General features: G+C 39.4%; 1 protein-coding gene across 1 annotated transcript in view; it reads right to left on the bottom strand.

Annotated features, from left to right (window-relative positions):
* Positions 1–26,709, bottom strand: part of emilin2b (elastin microfibril interfacer 2b) — a gene marked incomplete at both ends in the record, with an annotated part of 39,934 nt that continues 13,225 nt past the window's right edge. The window contains 4 exons of the mRNA XM_079838846.1: positions 1–317; positions 1,091–1,222; positions 4,897–4,944; positions 5,208–5,384. Of these exons, the coding sequence (XP_079694972.1) occupies positions 1–317; positions 1,091–1,222; positions 4,897–4,944; positions 5,208–5,384 (674 nt within the window). The remainder of the gene's footprint in view (positions 318–1,090; positions 1,223–4,896; positions 4,945–5,207; positions 5,385–26,709) is intronic.

Below are 26,709 nucleotides of genomic sequence, written 5' to 3'. Positions count from 1 at the left end.
CTATCTCTTGGCTACTGTTGGGTAAAGCAGAACTCCGCTGAATGAAGACAGAATTTCACTGGATGCTGAAATCGCCAGCTTTCCTGATGTGAGCACAAGTCCCGTCCTCTGGCCCCGCTTCAAATGAAGAGCAAGACTTGCAGAGACCGACCCACCACAGACACAGTCCTCAGAGCCTCTGCTCCCCGTCCCAGCAGTGTAAAGCTTCTGGATGTTGCGATTGGCTACTGAGAGAAAGGCCTCGACTCGTTCTCCTGCTTGAGCAGTTAATACAGCGCTGAGCAGATACCGTCCATCCATGGGCGCAGTGAACACACCTGTAAAAAAAAAAGATTCAGATTACAGCAAAGGCATACTGTGTGAAGTCAAATCAACATATAAGTACATATTAGCATACTAGAGTACTTGAGAAATAACACACTTTAATACAATATACTTAACTGTAAATCCAATGTAATGTTTTCATTCACTTAAGCTCATCTTAATTGGAATTAAATAAAAAGGTACAATAGTTTACATTTATTATTTACATCTTTATAGGTAATTTAATAATTACTTCTATTGTCGTTGAAATATGGTTAAAGTGTACTGCCAAATGTACTGACAAGCTTTATGGATAAACTAAAATATATTTTATCATGTCATTTCTTATCAAACCTGCATGCCATGTATTTAAATGTATTGTAATTACACATTTGTAATGATGAAGTGTCGATTTAGAACATTTAAAATATAATTTATCAAAATATATACAAGTACTTAGTCAACACATCAAATTAAGTGTACTTCAAAGTGTGACAAAAGATTATTAAAACAATTATTTGTTGAATGTACTTCAAAGTAAAACTTAATTTGGCATTACAAAATGCACTTTTAAAAGTGTGTTAAGAAAGATAGTCATGAAAGTGTACTTTTATTAAGTTTAAGTACACTTACGTGGACCTTTACCGCGTTAATATATCACATGTAAGTACAGTTTTTTAAAGATTTGAAGTACACTACAAGTGCACAGCAATACAATTAAGTGAACTTATTTTCCACAAGGGCAACTTTAGCAAACACCATAAAAATGCATGATAAAACTGTGTACCTGTTTGTGGATCGTAGTGTCTTCCATCATTTAACAGAACATTGTTGAATCGGATGATACCAATTTCTCCAGGGAATGGCACAAGTGTCAGACCAGCCGAAAACGACACATAGCTTATTACTCGCCCTTCTCCTGCATAAATACACACACATACTCACTTTTCCCTCACTCATTGACCATACAGCTCTGTAAAATGCATGGGAGGTTTAGTCACCTGTGCCCATTTGAACTGTCTTCAGTGGAATCTGTGCTGTAGATATGGAAATATGGCATATTGTAAATATCCTGTAAAATTACTTTCAGTTCTATGATAACATATTTTGAATGTTCATCCAGTGTTGGGGAAGCTGCTTTAAATTATGCATAGCTTGTGGTCTGGCAAGCTACAGTTTCATAGAACTTAAACTACAGCCAAACTACGGTTAGCTTCACTACACAAGAAAAGTGAAGATGAGAAATCAACATATTTTTCAATATAAAACTATCTGACCATTTTCTTTACATTTTTATTAGGGCTGTCAAGCGATTAAAATTTTTTATCGAATGAATTACACAATATGGCGATGAATCAGTCGAATTAATCGCACATCAAATTTGGCTGAGAAATTACTCCCAAAAGATAATGTAAAGTCTTTGTGTAAAAAATCAAATAGACTAGTGATGCACTGAAATGAAACATTTTGCATGCACTTGGCCGAAAACCGAAACTGAAGCCGAAAATGGCTTCTTTTAAAAACGTATACTATCAAACCTGTTGTCGAAGAGTTATTTGGCACTGCACCTCCTCTTGAGATTTTTGCAGAACAAATGTTACATATTGCAACTTTGGTGTCCTCACCTGAAACTTTAAAATACTTCCATAATCTTTGATAGGCAGACGCGTGATAACAGCTCGACGTGAATGAAACCTAAGCACTTGCGCACGGATGGTTTCGGTTTTCGGCTGTTTTTTTTTTATTTCGGCCCGAAACCGATAATGCCATTTTCGTCCGAACATTTTCAGCGGCTGAAATTTTGGTGCACCCCTAAAATAGACATTACCAAAAGTAGCTTGAGAAAGAATTATGTTTGGGTGAACTATACCTTTAATGCTTGTTTTTAATAATATGTAAATTTGAAGTTATACTCTAAATAAGAATCTGCCAGTAGGTGGCGGTAAATGTCTCATTCATTCGATTCGTTCATTCAGGAGTGAAGTATAGCGCTCAACAAACATGCCCAGGGAAAAAAAGTTCTATAGGCTATATCACACAGTGAGTTGTTGTCCCGCATCATATTCTTCTTCAATCAACTGTATGAAATGTAAGATGACCTAAACAAGTCAAGTCAGGACGGGGCTTAAATGTGTTAATAATTTGAACGCATAATTTTTTACCTTAACTAATTAATCTAATTAACGCATTAAATCAACAGCCCTAATTTTTATTCATTTTATTGTTATTTGTCTGGTTCAAAAACAATAACTGTTTTCAAAAGAACAACGAAAAATCTAATTTAGGGTGATAGCATTGAATAACCAGTAATATACACCCCAATAACTGACCTCAAACATGGAATCGCCCTGGATCTGGTGATTTCATGAGCTTAAGGACCAGTGGACCACAGATAAAAAAAGTCCACCTACTTCAACTTAAAAACTTAAAGTTCAGTTGCTGCCTTAAAGGTCCTGTTCTTCGTGATCCCATTCTTCAAACTTTAGTTAGTGTGTAATGTTGCTGTTAGAGCATAAATAATACCTGTAAAATTATAAAGCTCAAAGTTCAATGCCAAGCGAGATATTTTATTTAACAGAAGTTCCCTTTCAAAGCCTACAGCGAACGGCCGGTTTGGACTACATCCCTGTACATCCTGCTTTAATGACGTCAGTAGAGCAGTTTGTTGACTAACCTCCACCCTGAAGAATACGCAAAAAAGGGGGCGTGGTCTTGTTGCTCTCCCACGTGGAGGAGAGGAAGTGTTGCGTTCATGGTTGCGTTTGTAGAGTGTTTGTTGCCATGTCGTCCAGACGTTGTTATTTTCATCCCGGAGTCAAATCACCTTTGTTTGGCCTTCAGGGACGCTGTACTTTGAGCGCATGCATCTCCCCGTTATGGTAAGAGGCGTGACCTTTCCAGGCAACGTGCCCTAAGCTGCTGTCGAATCACAACATGGGAACCGCTGGCACAATCAGAACTCGTTACGTATTTCTGAAGGAAGGACTTCATAGAATAAGGAAATCATCAAGCCGTTTTTAGGACAGTGAAAACAGCGGTATACAGATAAGTAAATTGTGTGAAAAATACAGTGTTTTTTTACACGCGAAACATGAACACATGTTATATTGCACACTGTAAACACAATCAAAGCTTCAAAAAAATCTGGAAAAACAGGACCTTTAAATATAATCAAATTGGCAGTATTTTCACCTTTTTGGGGGGAATAACTTATATGTTGTCATTTCCCAGAATCAAATGTAATAATTTCTGCGAGGAAATTTAAAAAACTGTGTGACGGGCACAGGCCCGCCCACTAGGATGACTAGGCCCCCCCCAGTTTATTATACAAATATAATAATATTTATTAAATAACAGTTGTTTAAATTATTTTAACATAATTACAAAATTATTATACCATCTCAAATACTAAAATAAATCAAATGTGTTTTTTACAGTCAATGCTTGATGAGTTTGATTGACAGCTGTGTTAGGCAATTAGGTGTCAGGCTGTCTCATGCATGTCGCGCTGCTCGCGCCTGTGAGTTCATGAAGTGTGTTTACCTATTTACTTAGCCTATAATTCGCAGTTGTGTGATAGATAAACAGCAGCGATGCAAAATTCTATAAAAAGGACTTTTAAAAACATGCATTAATGCGGGAGAGAACCCATTCAAGTAACAGTGAGACTTTTCAATTCCAAGATCAGGTTAATTCTGTAAAGCCAGGAACAGGAAAGCCTTCAGTGCTTGTCAGTCGTAATAGTGTAGGGGTAAGGTGCATGGCACAAAGTTTTGACGCAATTCGACCTGAGGTTCGAATCCGGCTTTTGCCGAACTCGCTGTACTTCCTTTTCCCATCACATATCAGATCGGAAAGGCGTTTATTTTCAATTAAAAATGAAGAAAATATTCGAAAAGTGGAAATAAAGTGTCTAACGTTTTTTGTAACCGCTGCTCATGTTTAGTATGTGGACAGGTAAGTTAGTAGCTACAGTTTTGGTTTATGTTGACAGTGACAAGTGTGAAAGTGCCCGCTCACTTTTGCCCAGGCCCGACCACAAATACAATTCTGCCTACGCCACTGTTTACTATGTATCGGTAACACTTACAGTTGCAAGAAAAAGTATGTGCACTGCTTGCAGAATCTGTGAAAATGTGAATAATTTGAACTAAATAAGAGAGATCATACACAATGCGGTTCACATACTTTTTCTTGCAACTGTACATAACAAGGTCTCGTTTGTTAGCATTAGTTAATGCATAAGCTAACAGGACCTAATCAATTTTTTACTGCATTTATGAAACATTTAGGTAATAAAAATACAGTTGTCCATTGTTTTGTCATGTTATTTCAGCATGCAATGAACTAATGTTAACAGATACAACCTTTAATAATAATTTAAAAAAAAGTTAATGTAGAAATTAACATTAACTAAGGTTAAAAGAAGCAGCAGAAGTATTGTTCCTTGTTAGTTAACTAATGATAAGTGTTACCCGTGTATCAGCTATATCAAAAAGCTCAAACTCTGATAATTGGCAATTGCGGCTATTTAATTTAGTTTACTTAATAATTCCCCAACACTGTGTTCAGCTACAATAGTGTGTTGAATACCAGAAACAGAATCAGGACTGAGGGCAGCAGCAGGAATCAGAGGATAACCTGTCAAGAACAATACAAACAGAAGCACTTTATTTTACATTCCTGTTCCCCATGCACATAGACATACTATGTACTTATTACCGTAATTACAAAAACTGGGTAATAACTAGGTACTAACCCCTGTAGTTACCTTTTACTACCCAGTGTTTTCTTAGGTAAGTACACTGCAAGTACACATACTATAAAATAACGTGCAACCCAATTTTCTAGAAACAGCTTTGTAATAGAATTCAAACATTTGCAATACACACACACACACTTACCTGGTGCTCCTGCATAGCCAGTAATGGATGTCCCGCTCCCATTGATCCCCTGAGGGGTGCGAGATGAGATTTTGGTCACTCTGGGCGCTGCTTCCCCAGACGCCATGGCAGACAGTGATGGGAGTGGTTGACCTCTCTCTATTGAAACTTTTACAGACGCTGTACCTTCAAGAACACCTGGAGAGAGGTAGAAGAGTGATGGCTGAGAAGAAATAAAGAATGCCTCACAGTTAACAGGTGTGACTTTGCTATAACACTGGTCAGCATTTTTTTTCCGAAGTCGTCTGCTTCAGAGATAAAAATATTGTACGTTTTTACATTTTATGTCTATGTATGTTGTGTAAATAGTACTTGTCACCTGTCCTGTTTATGTAACACAGCAAAATGGTTATAGAATGGACCAACTTTATATTAGGTGGCACCTGTACTAACATTTAAATGAATAATTTGATGCAATGCACTTGCACAATGTGTGCATACATGTTTTTACATTGTACTTACATTTTAAAATTACCAGCATGTAATTAATTTCTGTAGTTACATTTATAATTACACTGTTGACACTTCCATTACACCTAACCCTACCCTTAAACTTACCCATACCACCCCAACTTTACCCATATCCCACCTTAATTTCAGCAAAAGTGTTTTGCAATACAATATGAACTCAATAAATACATTGCACTTATTTTTTGATGTAAGTACATAGTAGATAAGGCCACCTAATATAAAGCGGGACCTAGAATGAAAATGTATAATGAAACAAACGTCAAAAAAATATTATGCACATATAGTTTAGACCTCTTCACGGTCTACTTTGGGCTTCTTGGCCTGTCTCTTGTATTCATTAAATGGAGAATCTCATGTAACTGTCCAGCAATAAGTCTGCAAGCATTGATGGGCTCCATTTGAATTCATCTGCACTGATCACACAAGTAAGAAACATCTCTGCTCCCTTTGGCTAAACAGAAATGTGTCCCTTTGCAAAATCAAACACTGACAAATGAGAGGGCACAACACTGTATGACAGGGGTGCAAAAATCAGTTCCTGAAGGGCCATAACAAATCCCCCACAAGACAAGCAGCTTGCAAGGTTAGTAAAATAAAAAAGAACAAAAAAGCGTAACACCTGCTAACACTGAGGTATTCAGGGAAGGAGACCAGAGTTTTTAATGGATATCAGTGGAGGAGAAGCTTCACTACGCTGAATAAACCGCTTGTGGGAAAACGGCTTATCATTTAATGAATCAACACTCAACAGCCCATTGGCTATTCTTCAATATGTTTGCTCTTACACTGCAAAAAATGCTCTTCTTACTTAGTAATTTTATCTTGTTTCTAGTCTAAATATCTAGAAATTCTTAAAACAAGATGCATTTACTAGATAAGTAAAATGACATGAGATATTTGTACTTGTTTTCTTGAAACTAAAGTCAAAATCAAGTGAGTTTTTGCCTAAAACAAGCTAAATGATCTGCCAATGGGGTGAGAAAAATAATCTTGTTTCTGATTGAAATCTTGTTTCTTGTTTCTGTCCCAAACAGATAATAGTGCTTGTTTAAGTAAAAACAAAAAAAAACAAAAAATGTATGTCATTTTACTTATCTAGTAAATACACCCTGATTTAAGAATTTTTTTATATTTGGACTGGAAACAAGAAAAAGATACTAAATAAAAAGAGCATTATTTTGGATTGATCTTTTAGTTTACGATGAAAAAAAAAGTTTTATAAGAGAAGTCAGACAATTGCGCGACTTATAGACTTCGGTATAATTCAATTTACAGCACTTCTCATTCATTTATATGGTATCCGGAAACAGTGATTGACTGTTGCACAGCTCTGCACGAAATTCAATGACGTCAAGGCTGTAATTTGATTGACCTTGTGTCTCTACCATCTCTGGCCAAAGCCCTGCAGAGTTTAGCTTCAACCCTAATTAAACACACCTGACCCAGCTCATCAAGCCCTTATGGTTTATTTGAAAACTAAAGGACTATGTGCAAAATCAAACTATACACATCACAACATGTAAACAGGAAAATGACGGCGTTATTTGGTCACTTATTGAGCAGTAGGCTAGATGGAGTCGTTTACCTCCAGTCTTTGTGCTAAGCTAGACTAGCGGTGGGTGCGTCAGACAGTTATGGCACGCACGGAGATAAGAATGGTATGTATGGACTTATCTAACTCTGGGGGATACGGTGAATAAGCTAAAGCCCCAAAAAGTTGCCGTGTTCCTTATATTTGAATAAGTAATTACATCACGGCAGCTAAAGAAGTATGTTCTATATAGTATAAGTGTGTGTAGTATGAATGTAATCCAGACTACATTCACCATGCTGTCATTATAATGTGACCTAGTTGCGTCACTTCACAGCCTTCACAAATCCTCTCCCTTGGCGTCGTAGGATAGTAAAGTGTCCATCGTACACACACTTCATCCAGTAGGTCATCCAGGTACTTTTTGCCTATACTCTTTAATGAGTAGGCCTACTGTGAATTCGGATATACTTATTTTGTCACACACTGTTTTTAGCCTACTGTATAGAAGAGAAGAATGCAGGTATGTGTGTTGGAGCAGGGTTGGAACTCAAGTCAGCAGGGCTGTACCCCTCCAGGAATTGAGTTTTGCTCCCCTGCTGTATGATTTCTAGAGCTGATATAGAGCAATTTGGGCATCAGAGTGATTTGTTGCTTTGTTGAGATTGCATCATCCATGACTTCTAGGAATAACATAATGCAATCCAGATTGCCTCATTCATTGTTTTGCCTAAAAAGCAAGTACTGTCCAAACCCAGTCATTGATTTATTCATATTGGTTTGATCCAGTCAAATATGTATTTTAAATTGAGGTATCTTGACTTTATTACTCACTTATCCTCGCTATATCTCCCCTGTTCCCCATTCGCATATACTGACAAATAGCATATCTTGAAAACTAGAGCCAATCAACACCCAGAATTAATACATTTTAACTACATTTATTTCGGAAGCATTTTATCAGTGTAATCAACCGGTTCTCTTTATCTGGTTCTCTTTATAATATTTTTTTAATTCAGTGACACAATCTGATTCAAAATGATTATTGATGCATCTCAACTGTGTAAAGACACAAATTAACTAGGAGTAGCAACGTAAAAGTGGCATGTTGCTAAATTCTGTGCAAAGATTTGCATAAAAGCCATACTACGATATGAATAAGCAGCAATAATAATCTAATATCAGAGGCGGCTCTGTGGATTTAATTCTGTGCAAATGAAATGCTGGATCAGAAAAACCTTAAATGTAATAATCACAGAAGCGCGCACCTCCGTTCGTGCAAATGGATTGTCAGATAAAATCTCACACTTTAATAGTATTTATAGCACCTAAAAACAGGCTGTGTGACTATGAGGAATGATTACCTCAAGATGTAAGTCTGTATGCAAGTTCAAGAGACTTTATTTAAAATAAATACATATACCTCTTTAGCTATTTGTCAAGTGCCAGTGATTATCCCTCTTCAGATGCCATAGGTTACGACCCCCGATTTAAAAAAATACCTGCATATAATTACCGCTGTAATTGATTTCAGTAATTACAGCTATAATTACTCTGTTGACCCTTCCCTTAACCCAACCTTAAACCTGTCCCTAACCTTACCGTACCCACCTCAATAGCAATACAAGTGTTTTGCAATGCAACATGAACACAGTAAGTGCATTATACCTTTGACGCAAGTAAATAGTAGGTCGTAGCACTTTATTTTACAGCTCTGTTCCCCAAGTACATACTATGTACTTATTATAGTAATTACAATAACTGGGTAATAACTAGTAACTAACCTTAAACCTAACCTTTACTCATTTAGTTACCTTATATTACCCAGTACTTTCTTAGGCAAGTACACTGCAAGTACATGTAAAATAAAGTGCAACCTTAAAAACACATCAATTGGGTCCCAGAATTGTTTGAGAAAGAATTGCAATGCATTGGTGAAAAGGTGAGGCCCATTTTGACTATTTGATCTATACTAAATCTTAACAACACTGAAAATAAAAAAAAACTTGAAAACTGAAGATGTACGCCACATTTTGTAATATTCTGAAAAAAAATCTAAAAAATCCTTATGAACACCTGGAGAAAGGTAGAAGAATTCTAATGGAAGGACAGAATAACAAGAAATTAATAACAATTAGCACGTGTCACACTGTCATATATCAAATCAAAAATGCTTCTACCCATTTAAAAAAAGATTTACATCTTCATAAACTTAATCTTAATAATAAAATAATTATTAAGTTCAATGTATATGGTGCTTTGTATGGTGGTGAGGACAGCTCATTATTATTAATATTTCATTTGAGTGAAAGAAACAAAATCTTTGTTTCGAAAAAGGTGCTTTTGGATTATAATTTTGACAAATAGCTTGGGAGATTTATGTTATCTTTCCCCATTTAAGAAGAGCTGGATGCCATGTATGTCTGATATTTACTTTAAAAACAGATGCACAGAGGTGTTACCGAGTTAGCTGTCAAGTAAACTGATTTACCTTACAAGTACTTTGGTTTAACTGCCTCAGAGTCCAGGTGTTTTTGGGAATGCTTGTGTACTCCTCACCAAATACTTTATGCTCAATGAACAGCAATTAGTGGAACATTGTGCTCAGTTTGTCTTTAGCTACTGCTTGTGTACATTTATGCACACAGATGTTCAACGTAGAAAAAGTCCTGAAGGACACGGATTTAAAAAAAGAAGAAGGTTATTTTGTTTCTAATGAGAAACCATTCAAAAGATAAGGTGCTGGGGCAACATACAAAACAAGGTAGCTTTCGGCTAAAAATTAACTAATAGTGTCAACTTTCGGCCACTAGACTGCATTGTTAGAAGCCCTAAAAAAGCTGAGAGCTAACTGGTTAACAGTGAACAAAAATTGATATTATGACTCAAGAGATTTAGGGAGTTGCTGCACTGATACTGTGAAATAATATGAATTAAATTGGTTCGCATGCTGCTGAGATGTTATTCCTGTTGTCATTTTGATTATCATTTTACAGCTCATGTGGAAAGCGAGTTTTTTTAACCACTGAAGCGTTGCCTTGAAGTAGTTTGCTTGTACGTAATGCAGCATGATTTTTTTTATGCCATTCTTCCATGATGTTTCCAACAAGTTGCAGTGTAAAGCTATACACTACTTCCAGTTAGTTCCTCCCTAACAATGAGAGAAATAGAGAGGGAGCAGCTTTACATGTCACACCCGCTTGCTCACATGATCTCATCCAGTGATCTCTGCCACAGAACTGCATAGCAGTGACTTATACACAAAAACCCCTTCTGTGCTAAAACACACACACATGTTGGTACTCCTTTTACAAAGACTTTCCATATGCGTACTGGAATATTTTATACTGAGCTAATCATATAGACTGTACCCTAACAACACCCCTAAACACAACCCTCACAGAAAATGTTTAGCATTTTTCATAAAACATAATACTAACCAATTTGAATAACAGGGATGTACAATTAAAACAATGATGCACAAGCCTTTATTCATAGTGTGATGTGAATGTGAGGGTGTAACCGTGAAATGCAGGCAGTGTCTGAATAAGCCAAACTAGTAGAACTGGACTGGATATTTACAAAGTAAACAACTCATCCATAACTTCGCATAACTTCTGTGTATTGACGAAAAGCCAGTAAAAATAAATGTAGAGTACAAGAAATATGCTTGTTACTGTCCTATTGTAGTTATTATTTTTGAAGCAATGAGCAATGCTTAAAAATAAATGGACCGGATGATACTTTGTATAAATTGGTGTTACTGTGTACAAAACTGTGTACATATCAAAAAGAACCTAAAGGCGTTTTTTTTTCATGGACGAGTGTTTGGCGCCACCCCCCTTTTTTCAAGAACCTTTTGATATGACCTCAAACTTTTATTGGACTAAAGAAACCTACCACCTTGTTTCAGAAGTCCACCACACTACTGACTTGAACATACACTATATTGGCAAAAGTTGAGACGCCTGCCTTTACATGCACATGAACTTTAATGACATCCCATTCTTAATCCGTAGGGTTTAATATGGAGTTGGCCCACTTGCACTTGGTGAGGTAAGACTTGGATTCAGCTGCCCGGCCATGGAAACACATCCCATGGAGCTCTCTCCAGTTAATACCGTTCCTGCATATGCTCCGCAATAAATTAGAAATATATGCATTGGTTTGTTGATAGACATACACTTGTTAATGCTGATGGTGAGGAATTACAGCTGCAACATCTCATAAATGAACCTCAAAATTAGTGAATCACTGAGAAACATCCTGCTCAAGTCATCCTTGCGATGGAGGTTTGGGTTGAATAACTAGTTCTTTCAATGTTTCATCATCGGACTCGCGCTCAGATTGATATGGTAAAATCGACGTCATCGTAACGGTCTTCACAGTGTGTACAATCGCTGAGCTTTAAGCCTAGTTCACACTGCCGGATTTTAGCCCTGATTTTGACTCGCCGACAGGTTTTGCGAAATCGCCGACAAATGCCCGACATCATAGGCAAATCGGTGCTTGTGCACGTGAGTGACAATCACGCAGTGTGAATGATCAAAGACACGATCAGAGAGAATCGCCGATGAGTCGCCGATGCCCGCAAGATATTTGGCATGCTAAATATCTGGACCTATCTGCGATTCAAACTCCTGCTGTGTGAAATGTGTTATGACTAAAAAAAACATAGGCGATGACCGACAGCCAATCAGAGAGCAAGATACAGGACAGCGGGAGGCTCGGGGAGGAGTTATAGACCATAACATAAGTATTGTAATAGATATATCGTCGCTGCCCGATGAAACTCACGTATGTCCAAAACGGTTACTTTTCAGGAAGTGAAAAAAACACCGTATTTCAAAAGCAGTTGAATGAAGCGTTGTCATACTTGGTACGGCATCTTTACATGTAACCATATTCTTGCCAGTGTAATAATATAATCCACATTTGACCAAAATTGAGTATAAATGGACATACGTGCATATTTTACAGTAACGGAGGTCTATACGCGTTCTTCCGATCATTAATTAGAATGGCCAAGTCACGTTTCATATTGACAGGGGAATACGCTCAGTTTATTAAATAGCCTACGTCTTAGTTTATTAAATACGCTTAGTTTATTTAATATTAATTATAAATGTATTAAATGTCTCTTGTAAACTATGAAGGGACAATTAATCAATACACTGACATGGTAATGCTAGACAGAGACTTTGTTTGTACAGTCCTACCATAATTTTGTCACTCCTAGACGTACGTCTGGCGTCAGGGGGGAAACGTTTACCTCGACGAAGGAAAGTCATTGTCTCACCAGGCTATGTTTCACAAGACCGGCGAGATGCTTCCACAGGGCGGGAGATACGCGGCGTGATTGACAGCTTTGACACCAAATGGATATACGTGAAAATCAGATGACATGATTTCACAACTTTTCATTGGCCATTTAGATATGTGAAGCATACTGTATACGGAAATGAACCTGGACATTCAATCCGTCTAAAAATCTAAAAATCGGCAAAATGGATATTACATGGTTTTCATCGGACAGCGACGATATGTACAGTTATATCAAACAGAAACAAAGCACAAACATGTGCTTGATCAGCAGCACATTGCAATATTATTTATTTAACTCTCTTTGCAGAACACAATCCTTGCTCCATGTGTCTCCCCAACCATGTGTCTCCCCTTTTTTATTTTTGTCTCTTTTGCTACAAATCAGTGCAGAGACAATTTGGACCACAAGTTTCTGCACGGCAGTCTATATTTTTAATAACAATTCCAGTCTCGCGCACGTGTGATCTCGCGTTGTTTCCTTCTCACTTCTCGCGTGTGCTTTGTTGTGAAACGTAATTTGCGGACGGGACAGAGCTGTCGGCGATTTTTCCTCTTGTACAGTCATGCAGTGTGAAACCCCCTGTCGCCGATTCATCGGGCAGTGTGAACACAGCAGTGACTGAATGCTGGCCCAGATAGTCATGCAGTGTGAAAAGAGCAGTGATCTGACGAGTTTGAAAATCGTGCAGTCTGAACTAGGCATTAGGAAGCCTACAGAGCGAGCTGAAGTTTATGGTAATGGGCGCTAGGGATGGGCAACATTGATCGAGTACTCGAACGTGACAGCGACGATCGATCATGAAAACGATGATCGCCCTTACTTTACAAAATATATTTGTCTATTTTTCTGATTGGTTATTGCAGCATTTTTTGCGGTAACTGAGGTTTGATTGGTTAGCGTTAGACAGCACGCCTTCCAGACCGGCGAAATAAAGTGAAACTGAAGCGTGCACTGCAATGATGCCTGGAATCACTGTGATCATGCAATACAGTTAAGTGCAAGATGTACAGCGCTAATCTGTCATATACATCGCAATTATAATGAAAACAGGACTGTAATAGAATGTTGTAAATTATCTGTGCTTTAGTTCCCCGTGTATCAGCTGTTAAAGGAAATCCACAAGCACGGTGAAGTTCATGTCCGCGTCCTTTTCTGCAGACGCAAGTAGTAAGATTAATTTTATGTTGTCTATATCTGATTCATTTCATATGGACACGTTTGGTTGAGTTTAATAACCAGCTAGTAAAGCGCTGCCGTTATCAGCTGGTGTTCATTCTTCAGTTTCAGCTCACATGCAATGCCCGGCATTATCAACTCTGGGTTATTTGAGACGGTTATATTCTGTTTAGATAGGCTATTTCTCTTTCAAAAGCATTGATGATATTAATGCAGCAACGTTATTTCGTTCTCATATTTTTTAACAGTAGGCCTATGTTTTATTTAAAGTTGTTTCTCATTAAGCCTTCGAAAACGCGCAGTGATGTCTGTCACTTTGATCAGGAAAAATAAAATTAAGTTTAATTGAATTAAAATTATATAATTAAAAAAAAAAACATCTAAAAACAAAACCATTTGTGCATCATAATCTAGCAGTTATTTTTTCTAGTCATATGTTCATGTTTTCATAGACTTGATGTTTGTATTTGTCAACATTAATTATTGTAACACTCTTAAAATAGTTTCATATCTCCATGACGGAGACGCCCGCCCCCAATTACTCGAGTACTTGTTTTTGGGACCTATCAATGATCAAAATGAGAAATTGACAAAAATTCCCATCCCTAATGGGCGTTTTGTTTCCGACGTGCACTGTAAGCGGTAGACCAATCACAACAGGCTGGGCCATCTGACTAATCAGAGCAGAGTAGCTTGCAGAAAGGAAGGATTTAGAGAGACTGAATCTTCTGTTGAGTCGTTTGAGAATCATTGAACAATGTGATGTGCAATGAATATTATCATAATATCATAATAGGGGTACTTTAATTGAAATGTGCTCATGTGAATAGCCATAGTTCTGTTGTGTTTGTTTTATGGTTTTATTATGGAGATTTATTTTCAAACCCCTTTTTATTAAAAACTGCCAAACAACACCCTTTGATATTAAAATATAACAAAAGTCATAACAAAAAAGAAAAATACAGAGAGAGAACGTATAACATTATGGGACACTGAATAATGATGCAGTGGTTATATCAACGTCCACTCTCCCAGAATGGAGTACCACAAAGAGACCTCCAGATAAAATCTAAATACATGTGTGAGCAGTGACATGCTCAAAGGAAAAGATCGTCTCACAGGTCAAATGTCACAGGGTCAAGAAGAATTAGTGACTGAAAAGGAAGAATGTACTACTATAACTAAAAAAAACCTGCTCACACAAGATAAAATGCACACACCTATATATACATACATACACATACATACTGTAGATATATACACATACATATTTTGTCCTCAAAGTTGATGTGTTAGAAGCAGGAAAAATGGGCAAGCGTAAAGATTTGAGCGAGTTTGACAGGGCCAAATTGTGATGGCTAGACGACTGGGTCAGAGCATCTCCAAAACTGCAGCTCTTGTGGGGTGTTCCCGGTCTGCAGTGGTCAGTATCTATCAAAAGTTGTCCATGGAAGGAACAGGGGTGAACCGGTGACAGGGTCATGGGTGGCCAATGCTCACTGAATGTGGGGAGCGAAGGCTGGCCTGTGTGGTCCGATCAAACAGACGAGCTACTGTAGCTCAAATTGCTCAACAAGTTAATGCTGGTTCTGATAGAAAGGTGTCAGAATACACAGTGTATCGCAGTTTGTTGCGTATGGGGCTGCATAACCAGACCAGTCTGGGTGCCCATGCTGACCCCTGTCCACCGCCGAAAGTGGCAACAGTGGGCACGTGAGAATCACGTGGATGGCCGGGTGCGTGTGCGTCGCTTACCTGGGAGCACATGGCACCAGGATGCACTATGGGAAGAAGGCAAGTCGGCGGAGGCAGTGTGATGCTTTGGGCAATGTTCTGCTGGGAAACCTTTGGTCCTGCCATCCATGTGGATGTTACTTTGACATGTACCACCTACCTAAGCACTGTTGCAGACCATGTACCCCCTTTCATGGAAACGGTATTCCTGGTGGCTGTGGCCTCTTTCAGCAGGATAATGCGCCCTGCCACAAAGCAGAAATGGCTCAGGAATGGTTTGAGGAGCACAACACTGAGTTTGAGGTGTTGATTGGCCTCCAAATTCCCCAGATCTCAATCCAATCAAGCATCTGTGGGATGTGCTGAAAAAACAAGTCCGATCCATGGAGGCCTCACCTCGCAACTTACAGGACTTAAAAGATCTGCTGCTAACATCTTGGTGCCAGATACCACAGCACACCTTCAGTGGTCTAGTGGAGTCCATGCCCTGACGGGTTTTGGCAGCAAAAGAGGGACCAACACAATATTAGAAATCGGTGTATATATATATATTAGTGGTGGGCCGTTATCGGCGTTAACGTGAGACTCTTATCGGGCGATAAAAAAATATTGCTGTTTATCTATTCTCAAAATTTGGGGAGCTGGGTCTATACTACGCAAGCTATGATGACTTTCACCTTGATATTTTAGCGCGGATGTATACCTAGCCGAATTGCACTGTAGGGGGCGAGAGAACGAGTCTTCGAGCCTGTGTGTATGCCTACTAGTGTTGTCAAAAATATAGATATTTCGATATGTATCGATACTGAAATATCTGAAACGATACGATAATCATTTTCTACAGTATCGATATCCGCTGCGCTCTCCTCTCCTCTCCGAGCGACAGTGAGTTGACACGCACCCACCTCCTCTCATTCAGTCCGGTTAACCCTCTGAACATTGCGAACGGGTGTTCTGATGGATTTTTCCTCATGACAGCGTGTTAGTATTGGTGTGACCAGTCTGAATTTCGCGCAGGGTTGCACATAACGTTAATTCTACTAATTCCCGCAGATTTCGCATCTGAAGCGCACACACACATACCGTGATAAAGCCGCCTCTGACATACAAGTGCAAAAATTAGATCCTTTTTCCAGCTTATTAATGGTCAAATACACTCAAAAATGTCTCAATGCCCATCTTGGTGAGTTTTAACATGAACATAGTCGTAACCAGCTCACAGGAACAGTGTTTGGGATCCATGCGTGCGTCAGGTCTTAAAGGGACAGAAGTTATTTATTATTCAAACTACAAAAAGACAAACGATCACTTACGAGCACACATATTCTGTATGCCATTGGCAGAATTCAAATGAGCCATTTAAATTCCAAGATTACAGTGAGATTAATCTAGATTAAAAAAATGTATCAATGCCCACCACTAATTAATATATATATATATATATGTATATATATGTATATATATGTATATATATGCATATATGCATGACTATATATATATACACACACCTTGGTCTGTTTAAATACTCGATTCTGATTGGCTGGAAGGTGTGCAGTAAAACCGTTTAATGCACAGGTAGTTCCAGTCAGTTTGATTACAGTTCGAAATTAATCCGCCACTATAAACATTGGTAACCATAGTAACACAGCTACACTTACAAACAGAGTGACAGTAGCAGTATTAACATTAAGTGGCATGACATCTCATCTGACGCACAGAAGCCAATGGCACATGTCACTATGCATATTGGCACATCCGGTGGCACATCTGAACTTCATTGGCATGTGCCAGTGGATAGTGGCATGTGTCACTGACATTATCGCAACATATCGCTGACATTACCCTCAGTCGTGACTGACAGATTACTCGAGCACCTATACTGACGTAATTATGACACAAAATCCTAAATAAATAGCTTAATTTTGTTGTATTTTAATATTGTATGTCAATAAAACGCATTAAAGTCAGTAATACTTTTTCAAACGTGTTATTTGTGTCACGTCTGTGTTTGATTGGCATGTGCCACTGAATGTTTTGTAATACATCACAAACTGCCCATTCTAGGAAAAACACAAAATAAATCTATCATGTGTCACTACGAATAACGCATTAACAGTCGCGTCCGTTACTGTAAACCTTTATTTTTGCGTGACATAAGCTACTTTGCAACATACTGACATCTAGAACCTCAACAAGCAAAGCGAAACATTATTTCACCTCCAAGCCTAAACCTGAAATAACCCTACCCTTTTCCATGTCTAATTTCACAATAAATGGAAATGTTGAGTTTAACACCAATTAGCATAACGATGAGTAAAACAATCCCCAAACGAAATTTCCAACTGTTTGATTTTTATTGTTGTTTAAATATTTAATTTAATAAATTTCAATAAATGTAATGTGTCTTCATATTTATAGTAGCCTAAACTGTGGTTAGAGACGCCGGTTTTATTTCACACTCTACATAATTAATTTAAATCAATTATATGATTAGTTCAAATAAAGATTGCCTTGTCACTGTCAGTGTTGCCTGTCATTCATAAATAATTGTAATAAATCCATTAAATAATCATTAAGTTAGCCTATGTTAGCTATATGCTTAAGCAACGAGGGGACTTCAGACAGTAGACTTTAAAGAAGAGATGCACACAGTGCAGGTAACTCACGCACGCATCTCTCTCTCGCTCTCTGATCTTTCTCTTTCAGTTCTCGGTCTCTTTCTTTTAATAATGAATTTAAATAAATGTGATAATTCGTTAAAATAAAAACAATCCGATGGCTCTACTTTAATTAAAGCGGACGGAGTGCTAGAACAAACGAGCCGTAACTTAATCATAAGTCATTTTAATCCATCTGTTAAAAAATTACACTGTAAACATCAGTTACAGCTTTAACTTGTTTTTAACTTGGCAAATAACCAAGGTATAGGCGGGATAATCCACGGCTAGCCATGCATTAAAGGATTTTAATGCACAACGTAGAGGCGAAGAACCACCCGACGCAATCCCTTACATATATAGCTACATATAGCTTTCCTGTAGCTTAAACAATAGAGCAATGGCGCTAGCAACGCCAAGGTCATGGGTTCGATTCCCGGGGAAAGCAAGAACTGACTAAAATGTAAAAATGAATGCAATGTAAGTCGCTTTGGATAAAAGCATCTGCCAAATGCATAAATGTAAATGTAAAATGTAAGCTACTATTGTTGCCAATTTAACATGTTCATTTAGTGTGGTTTATTTTGTTCACACAGCTGATCTAAACATAAGATAATAAGAAATCAGTTTCAACATTATTCACTCATCAACAGGGACTGAATCAATTTGATCCACTATAAAAAGTTTACTTTAGCTTTTTTGTACTCCTTTTTAATAAGCACGTTTCATATTTTGATACCTGTAAACGGTGTACTACAATTTTCCTTATATTCAGGCTCAAGATGCATTGGATTTCTTTATAGAGCCGTTGGGTATATCCTTTGGATTTACTTCAAACAAAGCTAAGTTTAAAAATCGCTTACAGTAGTGATTATGTCCTGAAGTCTTATGCCATTTGGATTTTTCTACATTATTCTGAACGCTGCTAGGTAAAACGGCAAGATGACTAATGTACCCAGAACATCTTGTAAATTACGAACACAAAATCACCAAATGAGAAGCAGATGCCCACATGCATGCTCACACACGCACAGACACACAATATAATCCCATAAAAGTCCGGACATTGCTCTTAAGCCTGTCCAGTTGTAACATGTGTGTACAATTAAAACATAAAGGGGAAATACTACTTCCCCTGGGGAGTTACCTGCTCACAATACATAAACATTCTTCAGCATTTAAAGGAAATCCCTCTCAAAACACTACCTTATGTACACTTTAGCCTACATTTGTATGGTGGTTCATACAGCAGAAGCTTTCAAAGACTTAAAAGGAGACCAGCAGAATATATGGTTTTGACAAGTAGTACTGACAAAAACAGTCCAGAGGCCAGTTGCATAAACATAGCTACTTTTTTAGCTGTCTTAAGAACTAGTCTGAACAACTAGCAGTTATCCAAGGGGAAATCAAAACAGATCAATCTACGTTTTATGTAACTGACCAGTTAATAGAAATTTGACCAATCTTCATGAAAAAACTACATGACTAACTGGTGAGACTAGTCTAAGCAGTTTATGCAACTGGCCACATTTGCTTATTAGATCATATCTTTGGACTTTTTGCCTCTTTATTGGATAGTGGGGCCAATTTTCATGGATAAGAAGTTGTGACATTTCTGGTAAATTACCATTTTGATGTCTGAACAAAACATAAGATTACCAGTATGAGCAAGTACGAGGTCAGGACGCATTGGTGTACAAGAAGTCTGGTTTGGCCAATCATAAAGATCATAAAGATCTGATGGAGATGATGTGGCAACTCCACACTGTTTACAGTAACATCTGTCACTCGGAAGTCAACAGAGTTAAACTGGACAGATAGTGAAACAAAAGTGCTCATTTGTGCAGATGAAGAAAAGGGAGCGCGTGTTTAAAGGTCATTTACGATGATTGACAACACAAAGTTTACTGATATTTTGGTGCTGATGATGTGTAAATGAGATCTTAACAGCAATAAGTTCAAATGTCGTTGCTTGCGTGAACAGTAGATGTGGTGTAGTTACCGAAAAAACATAATTTAATGAGTCAAATCAGACTATGCATGTCAAGGGCAAATATGCAATGCACTGGATCACATCTCTGAAAGACCAAATTAATATGTATAATCAAGCGGGAGTTAATATGCTATCAGAAAAAGGCTTTTTTTTAAAAAGCTATTATTCACAGCAAATTGTCTGGTGTACATTTAACTCCAGAGGTGTTAAATTTCACTCTTTTCTGGTGTGTATGAATCCCACCAGCCCAGTGTCCATGTAACACTTTCAAAAGTGTTGAATATACACACCTCAGTAGTGAATTATTTTACACCAAGAGTGTAAAAATGTACTCTAGATTAAGTTATTTATTACTCTTAGTAAATGTATATATAAACATCAATTCAAGGATTATGTTTAGTGAATGCTGTTGTGTCTGCCTGTTGCAACCTTTGCTTTTCTATGTGATTTAAAGGTAGGGTAGGTAGGATTTGGTTAAAAAACTTATTCCAAATTTGTTTAAACTTTCTTTATATATCAATACATAATTAAAATGTAAGTACTCAGAAAAAGAAAGTATAAAAATTGAGTGTCTGTAGACCTCTCACGACTGTTTTAAAGACAGCTCATTATTTCCATTCACTCCACCTTCTCCCTTCTGGGCTCTTTCCAAAGCCACGCCCCCAAAACACATGAACGCGCTACGCCGACCTCGATCAGCTCAGCTGAAAGACGCATTATTTACCTGAGGCGAGCGGAGAAGAATGTCAGTGACATCATGTCAGAATCACATGTAATAAAAAATCTAACTTTATCATTATGAATATAAACAAATAAGATGTATTTTAGTACTCACTATCAAGCTAAAATAACGATACTGGTAAAAAATACACACACAACACAGTGTCTACGACACACACAGATACAAGATAAAAACATAAACATAAGTAGAGTATATAAAAACAAACCAAGGGCCGAAATAAACGTGCAGGTAAAGTTCCCGGTGAACATGGTAAAAGAGTTTAGACAGAGGGTAGTAGCTAAAGCTAACTTAGTTCTAAAAAAAGTTCCTGGATGCGGTGTACTAGCTTTTACACATGCATTTTGTTATCTAAAGTTACATTTTGCGAAATTCAACACGACAGCGATCAACTTGAGCTAGGCATATTGAGTATTTATCATCTCTACTAATGGTTCGCTAAGTGTATAACATTGTAACTTTATGCTAAGTAATGTTATGTTAGCTATATTAGGCAGCTACGTGTGCTAGTGAGACATGCTTCATGAAAACATAAACCAAAAAAATGTATAATCAAAATGAAAGATTACCTGTCCAGCAGAAATACAGCCTCTTGAACTCAAATCAAATGGGTGCGCCAGGGTTGCCAGGTTTTCACAACAAAATCCGCCCAATTGCTACTCAAAACTAGCCCAAAACAAGCCCAATCGTGTTTCTCCGGTAAAAATCGAGTTTGGGGGGTAAAATATGTGTCTTTTTGGTAGGGCTGCCTGCTAAAATTCGCAAATCCCGGGGCAAAATATCACATAATTGGGGTCGCTTCAACCCGCGGACATGAAAAACAGCCCGCGGCAACAGTGTTTGAAGTAGCCCGACTTGGCAACACTGGGGCGCGTGCATGTGGGCAGATCCTGGAGCAAAAGCAGCGGTAGCCATGGTAGCGAGAGAGTCACTCAATTTTTATACTCTCTTTTTCAGAGTACTTGAATTTTAATTATGTATTGACATATAAAGAAAGTTTAAACAAATTTGGACAAAAGTGTTTTAGATAATTCTTGCTTTCCTGTAGCTCAAATAGTAGAGCATGGCGCTAGCAACGCCAAGGTCATGGGTTCGATTCCCAGGGAAAGCAAGAACTGATAAAATGTTAAATGTGTACCTTGAATGCAATGTAAGTCGCTTTGGATAAAAGCGTCAGCCAAATGCATAAATGTAAATAAATGTAAATGTTACCTACCCCACCTTTAAGACTTAATTTTATACGTTTATTTTGTTAGTTGTGTAATTGTGGTTCCAATAATGTGCTTTGTGTGGCTTTTTGTACTGCCCTTTTTTGGAATCATTAAGAACTTTCTTTTTTTTCCACCAGCAGCCTTTTTCAATACATTTTCATACGGTCTATGTTAGCTTGTCTTGTGAACTGCTGCATCTGAATTTCTCATGTAAACTAGTTGTTCGGCTCTTCAGTCCTTTGGTCTTGCATATCATGGTGGAGAAGGACAATCTCAAGTCTTAAAGTGTTCAAATCTCAATCTTAAGTGTTGTCTCACTTTAAATAAACACTCTCTATCAATTTTCCAACAGAAATAGGCCCCTGAAACTCAAAGTTCTTCAAGTACAATTTGCTAAATTACAATCATTAAAATGTAAAATAATTATTGTAAAATTTTTGCAGTAAAATATCCAAAAACCACTTGGCCAGTGTTATATATTTTGTTCAGTTGAGTAATTATAATATCCCAAATGTTTCCAACTATTTGTAAATTGTGCGAAAATTGCTATTTTAACCAAGGAACCGGAACATGTGAGGGTGTCAATTGTGTCATATCTGCGTTACCCTCGGTTTCCAGTTTTATTTTGCAGAAATGCTTTACTCTTACTGCAGTGTGCAACAAGGGTCATAGCAGCCGCCGAGCAAACGCAAGACGTAATAACATCCTTTTCAACACACCAGTGTTAATTTTGAGAGCAAATTTTGATTTAGTTTTAGTCATAGTCTTTGACTAAAATGCCAATTAGTTTTAGTCATATTTTAGTCAACTGAATTGTTTTTAGTTTAAGTCTAGTTTTAGTCGACTAAATATCATAACATTTTAGTCGACTAAATCTACAGTAGATTTAGTCTCCTAAAATCTAATGAGTTTAGTTAAATTGTAATACAATTAAATTTCACTCTTTTCTGGTGTGTATGAATCCCACCAGCCCAGTGTCCATGTAACACTTTCAAAAGTGTTGAATATACACACACCTCAGTCCTCTCCTTGAACTATCACCTTATCGTGGTGGAGAGGTTTGAGTACCCGAATGATCCTGGGAGCTATGTTGTCTGGGGCTATATGCCCCTGGTAGGGTCTCCCAAGGCAAACAGGTCCTTGGTGACGGGCCAGACCAAGAACAGTTCACAAACCCTTATGTTGACAATCACACCAAGGACCATGACGTCGCCCGGCATGGCGCAGCCGGGGCCCCACCCTGGAGCCAGGCCCAGGGTTGGGGCTCGTATGAGAGCGCCTGGTGGCCGGGCCTCCCCCCATGGGGTCCGGCCGGGCTCAGCCCGCAGGAGTGACGTGGGGCCGCCCTCCTGTGGGCTCACCACCTGCAGGAGGGAGCGTAAGGGGCCGGTGCTTAGTGAATAGGGCAGCAGTCGAGGGCGAGGCCCCGACGACCCGATCTCGGGACACGGAATCTGGCTTTAGGGACGTGGAATGTCACCTCGTTGGCGGGGAAGGAGCCTGAGCTTGTGCGGGAGGTCGAGAGGTACCAACTAGAGATAGTCGGGCTCACCTCCACGCACAGCTTGGGCTCTGGAACCACACTTCTTGAGAGAGGCTGGACTCTCTACCACTCTGGAGTTGCCCATGGTGTGAGGCGGAGGGCTGGAGTGGGTTCGCTTATAGCCCCCCAGCTCAGCCGCCACGTGTTGGAGTTCACCCCGGTGAACGAGAGGGTCGCTGCCCTGCGCCTTCAAGTCGGGGATAGGTCTCTCACTGTCGTTTGTGCCTACGGCCCAAATGGCAGTGCGGAGTACCCGGCCCTCTTGGAGTCTCTGGGAGGGGTGCTGGAAAGTGCTCCGACTGGAGACTATGTTGTTCTACTGGGGGACTTCAACGCCCACGTGGGCAGTGACAGTGACACCTGGAGGGGCGTGATTGGGAGGAACGGCCCCCCTGATCTGAACCCGAGCTGTGTTCTGTTATTGGATTTCTGTGCTAGCCACGGTTTGTCCATAACGAACACCATGTTCAAGCATAAGGGTGTCCATCAGTGCACGTGGCACCAGGACACCCTAGGCCGGAGGTCGATGATCGACTTTGTGGTCGTGTCATCAGACCTTCGGCCATATGTCTTGGACACTCGGGTAAAGAGAGGGGCGGAGCTGTCAACTGATCACCACCTGGTGGTGAGTTGGATCCGATGGCAGGGGAGGAAGCTGGACAGACTCGGCAGACCCAAACGTACTGTGAGGGTCTGTTGGGAACGTTTGGCCGAGCCCCCTGTCAGAGAGATCCTCAAATCCCACCTCCGGCAGAGCTTCGACCGGATCCCGAGGGAGTCTGGAGATATTGAGTCAGAGTGGACCATGTTCTCCACCTCCATTGTCGCTGCGGCCGCTCGGAGCTGTGGCCGTAAGGTCTCCGGTGCCTGTCGAGGCGGCAATCCCCGAACCCGGTGGTGGACACCGGAAGTAAGGGATGCCGTCAAGCTGAAGAAGGAGTCCTATCGGGCCTGGATGGCTTGTGGGACTCCGGAGGCAGCTGACCAGTACCGGCAGGCCAAGCGGACTGCAGCCCGGGTAGTCATGGAGGCAAAAAATTGGGCCTGGGAGGAGTTTGGTGAGGCCATGGAGAAAGACTATCGGTCGGCCTCGAAAAGAATTCTGGCAAACCATTCGACGCCTCAGGAGGGGGAAGCAGTGCCCTACCAACACTGTTTACAGTGGAGATGGGCACCTGTTGACCTCAACTGGGGATATCGTCGGGCGGTGGAAGGAATACTTCGAGGATCTCCTGAATCCCACCGACATGTCTTCCGTTGAGGAAGCAGTGGCTGGGGACTCAGAGGTGGACTCGTCCATCACCCGGGCTGAAGTCATCGAGGTGGTTAAAAAGCTCCTTGGTGGCAAGGCACCGGGGTTGGATGAGATCCGCCCTGAGTACCTCAAGTCTCTGGATGTTGTGGGGCTGTCTTGGCTGACACGCCTCTGCAACATTGCATGGCGGTCGGGGACAGTACCTTTGGGCTGGCAGACCGGGGTGGTGGTCCCTCTTTTCAAGAAGGGGGACCGGAGAGTGTGTTCCAACTATAGGGGGATCACACTTCTCAGCTTCCCCGGGAAAGTCTATGCCAGGGTACTGGAGAGGAGAATTCGGCCGATAGTGGAACCTCGGATCCAGGAGGAACAGTGTGGTTTTCGTCCCGGTCGTGGAACACTGGACCAGCTCTATACCCTTTCCAGTGTGCTGGGGGGTTCATGGGAGTTTGCCCAACCAGTCCACATGTGTTTTGTGGATTTGGAGAAGGCATCCGACTGTGTTCCTCATGGCATCCTGTGGAGGGTGCTCTGGGAGTATGGGGTCGGCGGCCCCCTGCTTAGGGCTGTTCGGTCCCTGTACGACCAGATCAGGAGCTTGGTCCGCATTGCCGGCAGTAAGTCAGACTTGTTCCCGGTGCATGTTGGACTCCGGCAGGGCTGCCCTTTGTCACCGGTTCTGTTCATAATTTTTATGGACAGAATTTCTAGGCGCAGAGAAGGGCAAGATGGGGAAGATGGGAAGGGAAGATGATGGATGAATGGATGAGATGTAATACATTAAGCATTACATAGCCGACTGTCACTTGAACTGATTTTTTGACAGTAAAAATACACAAAAGAGAGCTCAAATCACCTTTTTTGTTTATTTTTTAAAAACATCTATATAGTTTTTATAACTTTGTATTTCTGTTGTAGTTAGTAAGCCATATCAGGTTAAGCTAAAGCTTCAAGTAAGTTTGTTTATTTACTTTTTAAATTCCAGTTAACATTTATTTAATTTCAAGTAATGAAGATTTTTTTTAATGGTTTTATTTAACTATTATAACCCTGATACTTATTTGAAATGTGTGTCAAATACTGGTCTTTCCTCCTGACTATGAATTGAATAGGAATTAAATTAAATACAGTTTATTGTGTGAGCAAAAAAAAAATATATAATGCATGACTTTTAATTATAAACAAGCTCGAAATACACATTGACTCTTATTTTGAAATGTCTGCGCCTCACTATTGCAGTTGCAGGATGCTAATTCAAGTTCAGGAGATAAAATATGCATTGTTACAACTGTCTAAACCATATTACTATATAAACATTGTAAAGTAAACATTGTAATTATTCATCAGCATTAGTTCATAAATAATTGCCTGGCATAAATGTGCGCTATTCATTGATTGTGAACCGCTCTGGAGCACTGTATTGGGGATGCGTGAGCCTGTAGAACGCTGTGTTTTCCAGCGGTTAGATCAGCACGTTCAAAATAAAATGTGCACATCTGTTACACAGGACATCAGTTCTGACTGGATCTCTTCCCCAATAGAACCTCCCTAACATTTTCGTCTCGTAAGTTTTCGTCATAATTTTTGTCATCCAACACTAGCTTTTATTTAGATATCGTCTCGTTTTTGGCAGTGAAAAAAGGTTGTTGACGAAAATTATGAAGAAAATTATTTGTCAACGAAATTAACACACTCAGATGTATCTACTATGATAAACAGAGCTGCGCTACCTCATTTCATGACCGGAAAAGCGGAAATGGTGCGGGTGACTGTGGCATAATAAAAGTCCCGCTGCTTGCGAGGCGTGTGTTGCGTTCATCTTATTAA

The sequence above is a fragment of the Gobio gobio genome, assembly GCF_949357685.1.
Source record: "Gobio gobio genome assembly, chromosome: 2".
NCBI classification, from domain to species: Eukaryota; Metazoa; Chordata; class Actinopteri; order Cypriniformes; family Gobionidae; genus Gobio; species Gobio gobio.
Note: the sequence above shows the minus strand (reverse complement) of the source record. Positions and strands in the feature narration are given on the sequence as shown.